This window comes from Lipophrys pholis, assembly GCF_963383615.2.
Source record: "Lipophrys pholis genome assembly, chromosome: 12".
NCBI lineage: Eukaryota > Metazoa > Chordata > Actinopteri > Blenniiformes > Blenniidae > Lipophrys > Lipophrys pholis.
In genome coordinates, this window is record NC_137641.1 from 19,844,285 (window position 1) to 19,861,231 (window position 16,947).

At 38.8% G+C, this 16,947-nt stretch overlaps 1 protein-coding gene across 1 annotated transcript; it reads left to right on the top strand.

Moving 5' to 3' along the window:
- The first annotated feature begins 4,533 nt into the window (after positions 1 to 4,533).
- On the top strand, positions 4,534 to 16,773 carry pde6b (phosphodiesterase 6B, cGMP-specific, rod, beta). The gene is made up of 24 exons (XM_080477298.1): positions 4,534 to 4,728; positions 4,812 to 5,081; positions 5,204 to 5,515; positions 6,644 to 6,796; positions 7,663 to 7,752; positions 7,896 to 8,036; positions 8,129 to 8,203; positions 8,311 to 8,375; positions 8,550 to 8,616; positions 8,714 to 8,761; positions 8,869 to 9,018; positions 9,156 to 9,299; positions 9,570 to 9,635; positions 9,773 to 9,922; positions 10,010 to 10,117; positions 10,222 to 10,331; positions 11,369 to 11,456; positions 11,563 to 11,663; positions 11,797 to 11,904; positions 11,982 to 12,045; positions 12,199 to 12,273; positions 13,156 to 13,239; positions 14,184 to 14,337; positions 14,989 to 16,773. Exons 2-24 carry the CDS (start codon positions 4,923 to 4,925, stop codon positions 15,036 to 15,038), a joined length of 2,562 nt encoding a protein of 853 aa, XP_080333424.1. The 5' UTR covers positions 4,534 to 4,728; positions 4,812 to 4,922; the 3' UTR covers positions 15,039 to 16,773.
- The last annotated feature ends 174 nt before the right edge of the window (positions 16,774 to 16,947 follow it).

The following is a 16,947-nucleotide window of genomic DNA, read 5'->3' on the forward strand; positions in this document are numbered from 1 at the left end:
ATGGCTGATTTTCATTGCTGGGAACTAAATAAGGTGCTTAAATCTAGAGGTAATCCTGTTGGGTAGAAATCCGTACTGTAATCTGGCTTCTACATTTAAACCTGCCCAAGACTTACCATAAAAACAATTAGACCTTTATGTAACTGGCTGGAAGTGCAGCAAAACATGCTGACAATTAAGATGTTTTGGAATTTTCATTAAACTCCTGAGAAACTGTTGTTTTAACTGTAAAATGGAAGAACATTACTTTTCTAGGAGATTTGATGCTGTTAAAAAAAGGCTTCTCAAAAATATAGAAGAATAATTATTGAAGCTCAGGAAACATAAAAGGGACATAGAGCCAGGATGCATGTTTCATCCATAGAATATTAAAACACCAAGCACTTTGTTTTATAAGTGCTGCGTCACAAAAAAGCATTATGTTTGAAAGAAGAAAAAAAAAAAGAATTCCAGCTTAAAAGAAATAGTTATTTAAATGCATGCAATCAAAGTATCAATATAGACACGTGGTTTTCAACTTAAAATTATTACAAGCATTTTTCTTTCATTTTCTTTTTGATGTTGCAATTTTAAGCCATTTTTAAATGAATCTGAAAACTTGTTTGTTTTCAATCATAACACAGAAAGTTCACATGATTTATTGCACAAATGTGTCCAAGTCCAATTAGGTTGTTGAAATAAATCACTTGGACTTATGTAAACAACTCAAAGCTCCCCTTAAGCATATGTGCTGATTAGCAGCTTTAATAGCACAGCATTTTCTCTTGACGTGGTTTACCCACGGGGCTGAAGCTGAAGTAAATCTCTATTTCAGTGGTTGTGCTTGGGCAGTCCTGTTCTTCTGAGTTTGCATGTTCTCACTGTTCATGCGTGGGTTTTCTCCAGGTGTGGTTGTGAGTGTTTGTCCTGTGATGGCCTGGTCTCCTTCTCACGGTGTGTCCTTCCTACATCTTGATGGAGCAGTGTCGACGACGGCTGGATGATTTACTCTTGAGAAACCACCATCATCAATATTCTTCAATTTCTAAAATTTCTTCGAGAAAACGTCCTGCAATTTAATCAACAATGGTGCAAAAAGTGAAGCCAAGATCAGTGTGAGTTTATGTCAGAGCTTAAGAATGGTTATCACTGGGTCATATTAAGATCACAACATAACCTAATTGATATAGACATCTGCTATATCAAAGCTATAAATGTAAATAATGTTTTGACAATAAGTTGATGACAATGTTACTGAAACTTACAAATGATGATTGTGTAAAATCTAATGCAACAAGCATGAAGTGCATTAAACTTCACCTTATAAGTCATGATAGTATCACACAGCCTGATAAACTGCCACTTTTTGCATTTTAGAAAACAGTTACAATGTGCTCTCAGTATTTTAAGCACGATGGAATATTCTTTTGATTATTGACAAACCAGTTCTTCACATTCTACTATCAGAGTAATATATGTATGAAACCATCACGTTGCTGTGTCGGATGTATTCCGACAATCCTTTAAACGGGTAGTTGGGGGAGGACGGTGGAGGCGTTGGGACACAACACACGTCAGCCAAGTGTGTAAAGAGAGTTGGACTGCCAAATTGTGTTGTCGTCTTTTGGTTGAGCAATCAAGTTGTAATCCTTCCTATTCGTAGTCTTTAATCACACCCAGGTAATACAGTTAGATAATTTGTTCAACGCATTTTTAAAGTAGTTACAATTTTAAGTATGCACCCAATAATGATTGAAACCAACAATTCAGAAAAAAATATGTAAAAAATATGAATATAAAAAAATATTTAGATGTCACAGGAGGTATTTTGTGTATTTAGTGCTCACTCTTGCCAACATCAACATGCGTCATCCACCAACACTTGGTGATAAAGACATGGTGAAAAATTCTCATTTCCTGGATTAACTCTGTTCACTTGAGATTACTGCTGGCATGATATATTATGTAGCAACATCCAAAGTTGTTCTTTACATTCGACGTGCACTTTTTTCTGTTTTTTATCTGATGGAACTTGACAACTCAATATAATAGCATTGTATCACTGTGCTATAAAGTCGTCACTGAGGAAAGACACTTGATATAGATCAGTCAAGATGGCTCCCCTTTTTGTCATGAGCAGTATTGCTTAGCAGTACGGTCCTACTTCCACATCCTGGAATAGGTTATAGATAATAAAGATCATCTTTTAGTATCTTTACTTCAAAGTTAAACATGTCAAATAATATTTATTTAAACCCATTGGTTATTGAGTTAACTATAACAAAACATCTATTTTTCAGTAATTCTTTAACCATTGCAAATTTAGAGAAGTAATTAAATGTACATAAGTACAAACAAGTAGATTATGCATGACTTTATCTCTGTAAAGACAGACAGAAAACTTTCTCAAAGTCATGTGGCCCTGCAAACATAAAAAACAACATAATTTCAGTGCAGTCAGCATTATAGATAGATGTACAGACATTGAGGAGTTTCTTCTGTTTTGTTTAGTTTTTAACATTTTCTTGTTTTTGTGTGCTTGACAAGGAAAACGAGACATCTGAAGTGTTTTTTTTTTTTTTTTTAAGTCAATCAAGTTCTTGCACTGGTCTTGCTCTTCTTGTTCCTTTCAATACATTCTGTGTCCTCCTTCACACCAATCACCAGCACGTCCCACCTCACAGCATCCATGCACCGACTCATTGGACCCCTTTCCCATTTTATCCCTGGCAAATCCAGCCTCAGCATCTTTTTCCCTACTTCGCTATGAAAACCTCCACATCCTCAGGTCTGCGACCTCCACTTCAGCCTCCTGTCACCAGTGCCACTGTTTCTAAACCATACAAGCTTGTGTCATTATTTTCCTGTAGAAATTCCCTTTCAACTTTCCTTTGTCCACAGGAATGTGAAGAAACAACTGCCGACCAGTGATGCTTATACTCCTTTCTTGACTGCATTGACAAGGTATGTAGGTGCTGCCATCTGGTGGTGAATGTCAGCAATGCAACTTTAAGCTCAAACTCTCATTGTGAGAGAAATACTTGATGATGAAAACACAAAAGCATGTTGCGCTTTTAGAAAGTACATAAGCAGGAAATTATTTGTTTTCAGGAAATCACAAGATAATGGTGTCAATATTTGTTATTCTTTGCCAACATAATCTCACTAACAGTATAGTCTAAGAAGCTCCATGCATCACTTATCCGTCACAATCAACATGCATCTCAGCCTTAAACATGTTATTAGTACATCTGTGTACAGCTCTGGAAATAGCAGGTGACCTTCTGCTTTGAGGGCTGTTAAATCTATGGAAAATGTGCTATAGAACTAAACTCCATTTACCATGTACATGAACTTATCCTCATTTGGTATCAGTGGCATTGCTAGTTTTGGAGCTTTTATGCCGGTTCTGATGCTGGTTGAGGTAGAGAACCAACACTCTCATCCTCAGCAGTACGCTACTACCACAACACAACATGTGCTGCATGCATGTCCTCTGGACCTGTGAAGAAGTTGTCTAAGAAAGACCCCAACTCAACAGCCATTAACGTTACACCTCAGAAAGATTTTATTGCCAAGTACTATAAAAATCTACCTTTCCACAGTCACCTGAACCAAAAGAACAAATTATTTGAAGCCTTTGAAAGATCTAGGTCCTCACAACAGGAATACACACACACACACACACACACTGGACCGCTGTAATCTATTATAGTGGATACAGATTATCTATCTGACCTTTTGTTTAAGGTGTTTATGAAGCCTTATTATAGACTGGTCCTCCCTGCTCTCAATGAATGGATTAATTTTCTTAACGAACCACTGAACATTTCTTCACACTTTGCTCTGCACGTCGACTGCATTAACAATTCCATGTGAGGAGTGACAGTTGCTGAGGTAAACAATGAGTATTATAAATAAATGAGCCTTTCACCGGAGGAAGCCTTGTTTGTGCAGGCAGCTGCGAATGAGAGGTCCATACGAAATATAATGAGTATGGAGGAGATATGTCAGGCATGTGTGCATGTAGACTGTCTCATTTGTGGCATCCATCCATCCATCATCCAGGATACGCCATGGACAGGCCGCCAGTCGTTCACATCGCAATAGCTTCACTAAATCTATTCAGGGTCTATTCAGTCCATTGATTAATACAGTTTCAACATCTGTTTTTCAATTGATATCTTACAGTTGGTAATATTTTGCATAAAACTATATTTCTTGTTATTTGTAAGGCTTTTAAACTTGTATGTCAACAATATAACAAAGTTGCTTGTATAGAAATTCCACTTTTTTCTTTTTACAAAAATATCACTGATATCCCAGTTAAAAAGAGAATTTTTTTTTTGCAATGAAACATTACAAGCCATACAGGGTTTTTTTGTCATGATAGTTTGATGTCTTTCATGTCTCTCATTTTTACTCTTAATGCAAATGTGTGTGTGACTGAACTGAATTGGGCTTCAGTATCAGATTGAATGTGCTGAGGTGCAGTGGAGGCTGGAGCCTTTGGCCCACATATCCTTTACTACATGATCAGCTGATGAGTTTAGTATAGGCAGATCCCTGCTAACCTTCAGCTCTATCTGCTGATGACAGAAGGATTGTTTGGATTGAGCTCTCTGCCTTCTCCTGAGGGCTCTCTCCTGCTCACTTCGCTCATCCCACTAGCAGAGAGGGATTATAATTTTTTTTTAAACGTTCATTTGAATGTGTCCTCTGTCCGCCCCCTGTCTGTGTAACACCTGGGTAAGATTTCATGGTTTCTACAAGAGTTAACGATAGTTTTTAATCCATTTTGATAGTTTTGTGATTGTTGTTTCTCACTGGAGTGGTTGGAGGCAGCTCCCTCTGAGCAGTGGTGGACTCGACAGGATCTCTGTCACTAAACTGAGGAGGGGAAAGAAAGAAACGTTTGGGGAGCAAAAGAGGAAGAAGGAACCATGGGCGTGCAAAAGGAAGACGTGGAGAAGTTCCTCAATGGAAACCCTGATTTTGCTAAAAAGTACTTTGCCAAGAAAATGACCCCTTCTTCAATATCGAAGATTTCAGGACTTCCAGAGAAACAGATCGACTTTACCCAGTTTCAGGAGCTCAGCCAGGTAAAGTATTGAAAGTTTTCTCAACTTTTCTCACCATGGCTTACCAGTATCGAGGGGCTGAATTCATCTGATCTAATCCTGAGAAATTCTAAAGAAAATGTTTATTTTCACTGTTTTTCAAGGTTGAAGAAAGCCGAATCATGTATGATCTGATCAAAGACATGCAGGAGAACATCAACGTGGAGAAGGTGGTTTTCAAGATCCTGAAGCGGATCAGTGCCCTCATCCAAGCTGACCGCTGCAGCTTGTTCATGTACCGGCAGAGGAATGGCATCGGAGAGCTGGCCACGAGGCTCTTCAACATCAGCACGGAGTCCGAGCTGGACGACTGTGTGGTCCCGCCGGACTCTGAGATCGTCTATCCTCTAGACATGGGAATAGTCGGCCACGTGGCCCAGACCAAGAAGACCGTCAATGTGAAAGATGTCACACAGGTAAGGAGGGCAAGCTACTGATCAAGAAGAAAACAAGGCACCAATAAACATTATTGTCATTCCTGAATACAGTTTAATTTTGCCAACTGTCAGTGTAATTCAGTATATGGCCACTGAGGGACACTAGAGGCATCCCCTTTCAAACTCTTAATTTAGTTTGGCTTCAACAAAGGGTTACAATGGTTGCCAAAAACTCAAAATGACAAATGCTTTTTTCCAAGTGAGGTAGCTGAGATACTTTTCCACCTGAACTGTGAGAGAACAAGCGTAGGTCAAGGTTTTAAATGTCATGTTGCAGATTAAAAGGTGCACATAGCTCATGAGTGATAACTGAGCGGTTTAAACAATGCAAGATGTGTTTATATTATATAGAGTCATGTCCTATAAGATATTTAAGGTGCAACCCTCAAGTCAAACTTTGCTAAGAGTATCTAGAAACAGTTCTGACGGGATATTGACAGTGATAATCCTTTTGAGATACATTATGCAAAGGAAATAAACCACCAATGGTTAGAATACAGTTGAAACATCCTGACACGCTTCTGTTTATATGAAAATGGAATAAACTCCTCAGAGAAAGATTCCTCATGTTGAGTGGCTATAATTAAAGGCCTAAAATTGTTCAAGACTTAGTCACACATCTATACTTGACCAAGTGAAGATACAAATCCCTTTGTCAGACATAATCCATTTATTTTCAGATCCCATCAGCCTCTGCTCAAGCTCTGGATTAGACACCCGTGGCATTTAGTTAGCTGTCAGCAAGAATCTAAAACAGATCAAAACCGGGCTCCATTGACCAAGGGGGTCTATGGCACACCTGTATATGAACATTTTAATGGTATTTTACAGGTGTATGGTGTCCTTTTTGAAGTCCTTAGCTTCACCTTGAAGTCACCCATCATAGCTGCGCAGCCACACTTACAGTATATGTCAATTCTTCTTTATATGCTGGACACGCGTCTTGAGATCTCATTGATTCACATTTGAAACACCTCTAAAATAGAGTGGAGTCATTATATCCTTCTGAAAGCATGAAATAAATATGAATATTGAGGACAAATGGTTATTTTATGTATATGGTGTTGGTAAATTATAATGTTTTCTAACGATGTCCTCACCTTACAGAATCAGAACTTCAGTTCATTCGTCGATGACCTCACAGAATACAAGACCAAGAATATTTTGGCTACGCCCATCCTGAACGGCAAAGACATGGTGGCAGTGATCATGGCCCTGAATAAGAAAACAGGACCACATTTCACTCCTGAGGATGAAGACGTGAGTCTCTCACAGACACAATAGAAACCCTGGAGGCACAGAGAGCAGATAAAGAGGGACTATGTTTTCATTAGTGGTGATTATAAAGAAGAGAAATAGTTGATTTGAAAATAGAAATGTCATCTGTGCAACAGGGGGGGAATTCCCCTGAGCAAACAAGTTGGTTGTTTAAGCTTTAATAGGTGAGGTGTAGTATGGCCCTTCTACATCAGCTCATTAAGAGATCATCTGTGAGCATGTCGTCTCATATGGGGATAAACCCATTGGATGGAAAAGAGCCAGAGCTGGCTGATGACGTCCCATGCAGAGTTGAATATCGAAGAGAATGATATTTGCAGAACCATGCTTAAAATCATCCCTTGTTAAGTTTGTGTAAAATATTATAGTCTGACTACAGGATTTTCTGGGTTTTTAAAATGTGAAGTAGTGCCAGGACATCCTTTTCATCACACGTGTGAAGATGCTTTTGGTTTATTGACAGGCTTCTTAATGGTTTTCACACCTGGTGTCCAAAGTGTTAGAGATTTATGATTTATTCCTTCTTCATTACACTTAGAATTTAAAATGTTTTTAAATAAGACCGTCGTGAGACAGGTTTGCTTTACCCTACTGAGGATGTGTTGTTGCAATAGTAATCCTAATACTAGCCTGTCTCACGACAGTCTAACTGTACCACATGTTTTCATTTCTTTTATAATGAATCTTCCCTATAATTTAAAGGAGACTGTAGTTTTGGGAACAGACATCCCCTGAGATTTTTCTTGCTGCTGCCATCCAGATGAAGCCCATTCTCCATTTGGAAAACCACTGTCCTTTATTACGCATTTATAGGATGTCTTCCCCCCCCCCCCTCTTTGTTCATTCAGCTTTTCTTAAAATATCTGAAAATTGCTTCTTTGAACTTGAAGATCTACCACCTGAGTTACCTCCACAGCTGTGAGACACGTAAAGGACAGGTACAGGCCTTTTCAACCTGCACAACTTTTAATCAACCTTTGCATTTTAATTCTGTGTATCTAATGTTAATGCATCAATACATCACTCGGTTTATATATGTTGTAAGATCTCCGATTCCCTGTGTGTTTCTGGTGTGTATTAGCTGCTTCTGTGGTCCGCCAACAAGGTGTTTGAAGAGCTGACAGATATTGAGCGACAGTTTCACAAAGCCTTGTACACAGTCCGAGCCTACCTCAACTGTGACCGCTACTCTGTTGGGTTACTAGACATGACAAAGGAAAAGGTAATGGTCATTATTCCTGCGATGGGCTACATTCAGTTCATTTATTACCGGGAAGTTTTGCACCTTTTCTCAACATTTCTGTCTCCATCCAGGAGTTCTTTGACATCTGGCCTGTGTTGATGGGAGAACAGGCTCCGTACTCTGGCCCTGTGACACCAGATGGAAGGGTGCGTTCTAATTTTTTTGTTTAACTGTCAGCAGGTTGTTTGATAGTACATTTTGATATGTTGGTTTGGTCTTTTCGTGTGATATTCATTTTGCGTTCTTCCTGTAGGAGGTAATTTTCTACAAAGTGATTGACTATATTTTACATGGAAAAGAAGACATCAAAGTCATACCGTATGTAAATCCTGTTTTTCTTCGATTTGTGTGACTATTCATCTTTATTTGTTCAAGACTTGGTGACCTGAGAAAATGTTATTTTATGTTTTTATATATATTTATTGAAAATACCCGATCAAGCAGATGACTTACAAAACACATCTGGTCACTTCATTATTGTCCTTCACACAGAAATCCAACCGCTGATCATTGGGCCCTGAGCAGTGGCCTCCCTACGTATGTGGCTGAGAGTGGCTTTGTGAGTTTCTTTTCCATGACTTTTTATTCAGTGATTTTCTGACCAATGCACCTCCACATCTATCAAACTGATCAGTTTTTTACTTTCTGATCTGTAGATTTGTAACATCATGAATGCACCAGCTGATGAGACGTTCCAGTTTCAGGTAGGATGCCCATAAGGATCACCGATTAGACTGGAAAGTAAACTACCGTACGACATTCCAAAAACACAGCTTGAGAGATATTGTTCTGTCATGATTTATCGTTGCAGACGGAGCCACTGGACAGCAGTGGGTGGACCATAAAAAATGTCCTGTCCCTGCCAATCGTCAACAAAAAAGAAGAAATAGTGGGTGTGGCCACATTTTACAACAGAAAAGATGGAAAACCCTTCGATGATCAGGATGAACAGCTCATGGAGGTAATTTAGTCTTTCAGTGTATGTATGAAAGAGGCAGCGCACTTGTGACTCGTACTGTTTGTGATTGGCTTTAGAAATCAACGTCTTCATTTTGGTGGGACTTGGCCAAAATGTCTATTGTTTTTGCTTTTTCTCAGGCGTTGACCCAGTTCCTGGGATGGTCGGCTTTGAACACAGACACCTATGACAAGATGAACAAGCTCGAGAATCGAAAAGACATCGCTCAGGACATGGTGCTCTATCACGTCAAATGCCGTGATGATGAGATTCAGAATGTCCTGGTCAGTCCTGTGACATCATTTTGTTTTAACATCAACCTCCGTGGGACTTAGACATGATTAAAACCTGAAGTTAGACTTGTGCTTAATAATACCAGAAACAGTCCTGAGCAGTCCTGCAGGCAATCATGCTTAATAATAAATGTTTTATTTTCAGTATGACCACTTGACTTTGTGGGAGGCTGAACTTCGTAAAACAGTCTTTGTCCTACTGCTGGTTTGCACAGTTCATGTATGTAGAAATCACAAATTTATTCACCACATTTCTTACAGAATACCCGCGAGCTCCATGGCTGTGAACCGAGAGAGTGTGAAGAGGACGAGCTCTTAGATATCTTGGTAATTTGATAAAAGTACACTCTGGTATTCATTCATAAAATCAAAGTGCCAATGTCAAATTGTCAAATTTCACATCTACCAGTCCCATAATTGGACAGACACATTTTAATTTTTTTTTTACTATGTCCTCCTTTTAGAAAAAAGAACTACCTCCAATGATCAAGAAGTTTGAGATCTATCAGTTCCACTTTTCGGATTTAAAGTGTACCGAGATGGAGCTGGTTAAATGTGGGATTCAGATGTACTATGAAGTTGGAGTAGTTAGGAAATTCCAAGTCCCTCAAGAGGTATCATTAGAAACACACATAAAAACAGGTAGTTAGTTCTTGCTTGATTTTTTGTTTTGCTCAGGAATGATAATTCCCTCCTTTCAGGTGCTGGTTCGCTTCATGTACTCAGTCAGTAAAGGTTACCGAAAGATCACCTACCACAACTGGCGTCATGGCTTCAACGTGGGACAAACCATGTTTACACTACTAACGGTAAAATCTGTCGGCTCCATTCTTAGTCAAAATATTTATATTAGAGTTGTACAAAAACTGAGTGTACAAAGTGAATGTGTTTTCTAACTGCTTTGTGTGTTCAGACGGGAATGTTGAAGCGGTATTACACGGATTTGGAGGTGATGGCCATGATCACTGCAGGATTCCTTCACGATATCGATCACAGGGGGACAAACAACTTGTATCAAGTCAAGTAAGTGCTGCTAAAAGGTTTTGCCTCTTCAGTGATTAATACTATGGTGAATACAAATATTATCAAACAGAAGTTAAATCACTGTTTGCTGTCTGTGCTACCAGAATGTATTTACACTCACGGCTTCACAATCGGTTAATATTTTTTGCAACAATATTTGTGCATACTAGAGTGGGAATGATACCAGGAAGATGGTGTGCTTGTGTGTTGGTTGAATATCGTTCCATAAGTCTATTGAATATGGTCGTAATTAACAATAACAAGAGCACTATTATCATGAATGACAACAGTAATAACAAGCATTTTAACCAAACATTTACCATAAATGAGGACTGTTGTTCATTTGTTTTGTTTATAGGATTTATTCTTAGTGATTTTAACATATTGTGATAATAAATAATCCAATAGGTTTTTGTTGGTTTGAAGACTGCACAAATAATATTTACTTTGATTCAAACAATCTAATTGTGTTAATATAAAAATTCATTGATTTGGATGTTCCATCCAATTCTTCCTCTGCTGCTTGGTAACATGGTGGCTACCACAGTGGCTACCACTCTCGCCTCATAGTGAGAAGGTTGTGGGTTTGAATTCAGGCTTCTCTGTTTGGAGTTTGTTTTTGCCTCCTTGCCCTAAAATATGCATGCAAAGTTAATTTGTGGCCCTAAACTGCTGTAGTTGCCTGTGTGCCTGTGATGGACTGGAATGGCCTTTGGCCTTAGTTAGTTGGGATTTGCTCCAGCACATCAAATCCTGAACTGGATAAAGCAATATAGAACATGAATGGATACAAATCTTGATGCTGCCAAGTGTTTGTCATGTTCTCAGGTTAAATATGTAATATTTTGATATTTAATGACATGATATTGCTACCCAGCAATCACTGCCTGCTCATGTGGAAAGTTTGAGTTATTCTCCGTAAAACGACTCTGACATTAGTAATAGTCTTATTGGCCAAACTGAATTGAAATAATTTGTCGGAAGTACATGAGCATGACAACTGACGTCCATCTCTTGCTGATATTTTCCTTCACCAGATCTGGTAACCCTCTGGCCAAGTTACACGGCTCCTCCATCTTGGAACGACACCATCTAGAGTTTGGAAAGTTTCTCCTTGGTGATGAGGTGAGGAGAAAAAGAAGGTTTCTGTCAGAAAGTAGTTCTTATTATTGCCTGATGTAACATTTTGGTGACGTGCCCTGCTTTTTTCCTCGCCTTCTCTCATCTGCAGTCACTGAATATCTACCAGAACCTCAACAGGCGGCAGGTAGAGCACGTCATTCATCTCATGGACATCGCCATCATTGCCACCGACCTGGCTCTTTATTTTAAGTCAGTACAATCTATCATTCGCTCGCCATACTTAATTCAAGTTATCATGTTACTCTTGCTTTTCTGTCACAAACACAAATATAAATACAAAAATGGAGGGAAGAAGGAATAACGTGGTTCTTCTTCTTGCCAGGAAGCGAACAATGTTCCAGAAGATTGTGGACCTTTCACACACTTACGAGGACGAGAAGAAATGGGTTGATTTCATGTCTCTAGAAACAACCAGAAAAGAGATTGTCATGTGAGTGCAACAAATGCACACTTTCTCCTTTGTTCCTCCACAGAAGTTTGATCCTCTGCATGTTGTTTCCTTTTCAGGGCCATGATGATGACCGCATGTGACTTGTCTGCTATCACAAAGCCTTGGGAAGTACAGAGCAAGGTGAGGAGTGCAATAAATAAACCGGGGGGCCTAATGAGGAAAAAAACAAAATGATGTTGTAAAGTGAATTCATAAATATATAAAGACCTGTGACAGATACATTTTCTGCCACCATTGTTTGGAGCTGCTCCAACAGAGTTGTGTGTGTTTCAGGTCGCCTTGTCTGTGGCAGCAGAGTTCTGGGAGCAGGGTGACCTGGAGAGGACAGTACTGGAACAACAACCCATTGTGAGTTTTTAAATATTGATTCAATGTACATATGTGTGTGGAAAAATAGTTGTCTGTCCTATTGTGAGAAGAAAAAGGAGAAAAACATTTCTTCCATCATCAATAATCTACAACCAGACAGAAACTCACTATCAAACTCTGGTGGCACTTGTGTTTTGTAGCTTGTGTCGTTTTGATTTACTATCACATGTTGTTCTGCCATTTTCATTGTTGTAAAGGTACAGGTGTACACAGTAATGAGTTTTTTGTTGCAGAGTCTTTTTTTTTTTTACTGCAAGGAACCCCGGCTCGAGAACAGTATTGTAAATTTGCTCAAATTGTAAATGCTTCCAAATGTGTGGCGTTGACTTTACTAGATTTATTCACATCAGCAGCAGGTGATTTCCAGGTTTCTATAGCTCATAAAATGTTGACGATACCATATACAGGTGCATTTTGACAAATTAATTTTATTCAGATAATGAAACTTCAATATTTTACAGTATTCCACATGAAGTGGAAGTTTTCAAAGCTTTATGTTGTGTTCTTTATCATTTTTAGTTGCAAATTTGAAATATCAAAAGCATTGTATCTCATTGTATTGAAGCCCACAGTTATCACAATTTTTTTTTCTTTAAATTGAATGAAAATATTTATTTGAATGTCGAGATTACTGACAAAAATCCCAATGATGTTCTGCTTTCCTGGGCTGCACCTGCAGTTACGGTAGAAAGTATTTCACACTGTAATTAATGTTGTTACTGATTGTTTGAAGCGATAAATGCAAAAAGTATTGAAGAACAAGTTGCAGTGTGAGAAAACCGAGACATTATTTCTTAATGCTGACAGTTCCTGACCTCATAATGTCTGAGTGCTTCTAACGTCTTGTTCTCCTCCCAACAGCCCATGATGGACAGGAATAAATCAGCTGAGCTTCCTAAACTGCAGTGTGGTTTCATTGACTTCGTATGCACGTTTGTCTACAAGGTAACGTTTAACAATACCCTCCCTTTCAATCACAGCGTTACGTTTCTTTTCAGCTGATATATTTGAAATCAGATAATGTGAGTTTCACACTTCAGATGACTATTTTTAAGCGATCTTCTTTCTCTAATGTCACTTTGGTTTAATGAACATATAATGCACAAGAAAGCATTTTTAATTGAAATAGATCATTCATGGTAACCTCTGGTTCTATCTACCATATTCAGTAGTGACTGGACTCACTTCAGCTGGAACTGCCAGCAGAGGCTGTTTTAAGTTGAATATCAGCTGTAAAAGTGGCACAGTGGTGTAGCGACTAGCTCTGCAGACATATGGCAAGAAGACCCCAGTTAGATTCTGCTCCGGAGTCTTTCTGTGACAGTTTGAGTGACTTCCTCCCATAAGACAAGCTGGTTAGTTATTGGTGTGTTTGCTCTGTTGGACTAGTGACCTGTTCAAGGTTCACTGACATTTCTCCCTACGTCAGCGAGGAGCAGCTCCACATCTTCTTGATGGATAATAATAATAACAATAACAATATTAATAATAATCCTAGCAGTAAACAAAGAGTAATGGATTTTAATCAAGCTGTGACTAAGTCATCTGTGTTTGACTGATTAGCAGGCAGATATGTGACATAAAATATACATTTTAGATCAACAATAATATGAAATCTAATGCTGAATTGTCTTAAACGCAAGGCTGTCTGATTGAGAATGAATGAGACAGAAAAACTCAGTGTACATGTTAGGCTCAGGGAGAAAATTGAACTTATTCTGATTCAGAAACTCTGAGATATCTTGATCTCGGGCTTTCAGAGTTTTCACTGAGCCCTCTATCAGAATCAGGCCGATTCTCTTTAACGCTCTCTTATCTTCACTGTTGCATCATCGAGAGCCACCCCATTGTCATCTAAACTTGTTTTCTATGCGATTGCCTCTTCTCAGGAGTTCTCCCGCTTCCATCCGCAAATCCAGCCGATGCTGGACGGTATCCTGAACAACAGGAAGGAGTGGAATGCTAAAAAAGAAGAGTACGAGGCCACACTCAAAGCCATAGAGGATGAGAAGGCTGCCAAACAGGCAGCAGCAGCAACTAAAGGTAAAGCAGTCCTAAGAAAGAAGACGAAATGCAACAATAAATGTATCACTGTTGCTTATTTCTACCTGGACTCTGTGCAGTTTATTAATTGCATGATAAATGAAAATACAAGAAAAAAATGTATATTTCACAGGATGGGTGTTAACAGATGTTATTATGCTGATTTAAGACCTTCCAACATTTGTGCTTCCTAAATATACCAAGGTTGTAGTAAAACTGTCTTGCATACAGTTTCTTCCTATTATAGTTTCAAATTATTTCTCACTATACTTTTGCAGTGTTGGATAATCCTATTGACACCACATGTCCACTATTAAATACCTGAATTATGACTTAAAAGAAATATTGGGTGTGTGTTAGGATTGTATATACAATCATTTGTTCTACTTCTATAGGTATTTATGAGTAGGATTCATATGGTAACAGTATTTTCTTTTGAAAATCTTTTCAGGTTTATATAAATAGTCTGCTGCCAAACAGAAACAGAATGGAAACACTGATGTAAATAACTGGCAAAGCCATGGAATTGTGCATTATTTGATTCTCATTTAGTCAAAGAAATTAATAATAAGACATTAATAACCTAAATTCAGAAATTACTGCCAAATGCTCCTGATCCACCAGCGTATTGACTCTTTACCTGTTTGACAGCTGACGCCAGCTCCAGTGGCTCGGGCTCCAAGACCTGCTCCATGTGCTAAGAGATTGAGGGGAAGCGTTCATGATGGAGGTGCACACAGACGCTCACAATGGACTCCAGAGTTATAAGAGAAACTGCAGCCAGTCACCCTGCATCGCCGCCAAAGGAATGAAGTCAGGACGACAGACACACGAGTGCACGACCCGACAGTCCTCCATCAGGAAAACTCCTCACCAAGAAGAATAGAGCTTGATCCTTAGGGAAACTTTCCAGGTGAGCAAAGAATTAAGTTGAGAACAAGGCAGGCGATCATCAATAGGCTGATTGAAGAAAACCGAAGCAGTCATGACTTTCACATGATGACACGTAAGACACAATCGCAGCCCTTGTTTTTAGATTATTATGAATGAAGGGTGAAGGTGATTTTTGCATGTCAGGTTTCTCTTATCTTTTCAAACCGCTCATTCTTTAAGGATTCATATATCTGGCAGGGTGATTGAGTACCACATGTGTTTGTCTCATTTCTCAAATGTACAGAAAACCACAACTTTTTTTATATACATACTTCCTTACAGTATCTTAAAACTAGTTTGAATCCTGCATATATTTTAGGACTTGTCTTGTATATACTGTACATCTGTGTAGTGAATGATACTCGTGTACAGTTTGGACTATGCCAGAGTGAAGACAGCTTCCTGTTAATGTCTTTTTCTATCGAATCCTCTATCAAAATGTTTGATCAATGTTCATGGCTCGATCAGAAAATCTTCTATGTTCTGGTTCATGAGTTAACTCCTTCCAGTCAACTGATATTTACAAGTGAGAGAGTTTGTTTACCTTGACTGCAGAGAGCCAAAGGTAGACTAACAGTAACGCTCCAGTTGAGTAGAGTAACATTTCATGAGCATTAGTGCCGTTCAACAGAGATGAACGTTTACTATCCGCAGAAATCTGTAGACGCTTGTTCATGATGCCTTTTACACAGTGTGTGTGTGAGCGCGTGCATGTGTGTGTGAGAAACGAAGAAAGTGATCAGAGTCGACAATGTTTAGCGTTACTAACGTCTTATTAAATAAGAACAGGCTACATGCAGGAAATCACATGGTTTTTATTTTAATACTGGGTATTCTACTTTTTCAATCTGAAATTTGTTGTTTGTCTATATTGATTATAATTTCAAAGTTTTGAACTGGAGCAGAGGTCAGCCAGAGCCCGACGGCGGTATTTCTAATAAGAGAACTCCCCTGGTTTTGATGTAAGCGGAAACTCATATACAGGAAGCGACACACCAAAGGAATCAGGTCCAAGACCTGAGCCGGGGACTAATGTGCTGCGAGGCAGCAGCACTGAACACTGAGCCTTCAGCTACTCTTGACACCGACAGTACAGGCAACACAGCTGTTTGACACAGCGTGAAATCAGCAACTTTGCTTTGTGTGAGGACTTGTACATACCGCCCTCTTGTTGTAAACATATATATAAAAACTATTTTTCTAGATGAACTATAGATGCTTATTTCTCATTAGCGATATCAACTATTACTGACAGGTGAGGTATTAATTTCTTATTCGCCTTGTTTATTGAAAGATGAGTTTATTAAGCTTGTGTAATATTTCGTATGGGAGAAACGCACGGGTGTATCGGGGGAAAATAATATTAGGTATTACATGTGCTGAGAAATATACACATAACTTTCTTAAATAGATTTGACTTACCTTGTGGTCAGTATTTTAAAGCTTGCCTCACCACATGCGCCCTGTCTACAATGAGGAACCAAATAAAGCAAATGTATTTTTACCAAAGTATCCGAGTGAATTAATGGTTAATAATATTGGAGGGAAAATATGCTTGGAAGCACATTGAGTGCTGTCATCATGACATGTCGTGTACAAGAGACACTTGCGTTGTTGTAGTATAATCAACACAATGTTGTAATGCGAAGTAGAGTTCACAATGAAGGTTGCTATATT

Bases quoted from the DNA above. Each gene is read 5' to 3' on its own strand.
- pde6b (XM_080477298.1), top strand. From the start codon at position 4,923: ATGGGCGTGCAAAAGGAAGACGTGGAGAAGTTCCTCAATGGAAACCCT. The intron at 8,204-8,310 runs GTGCGTTCTAAT...TTCTTCCTGTAG, and splicing joins CTGTGACACCAGATGGAAGG to GAGGTAATTTTCTACAAAGT. The intron at 11,664-11,796 runs GTCAGTACAATC...TCTTCTTGCCAG, and splicing joins GACCTGGCTCTTTATTTTAA to GAAGCGAACAATGTTCCAGA.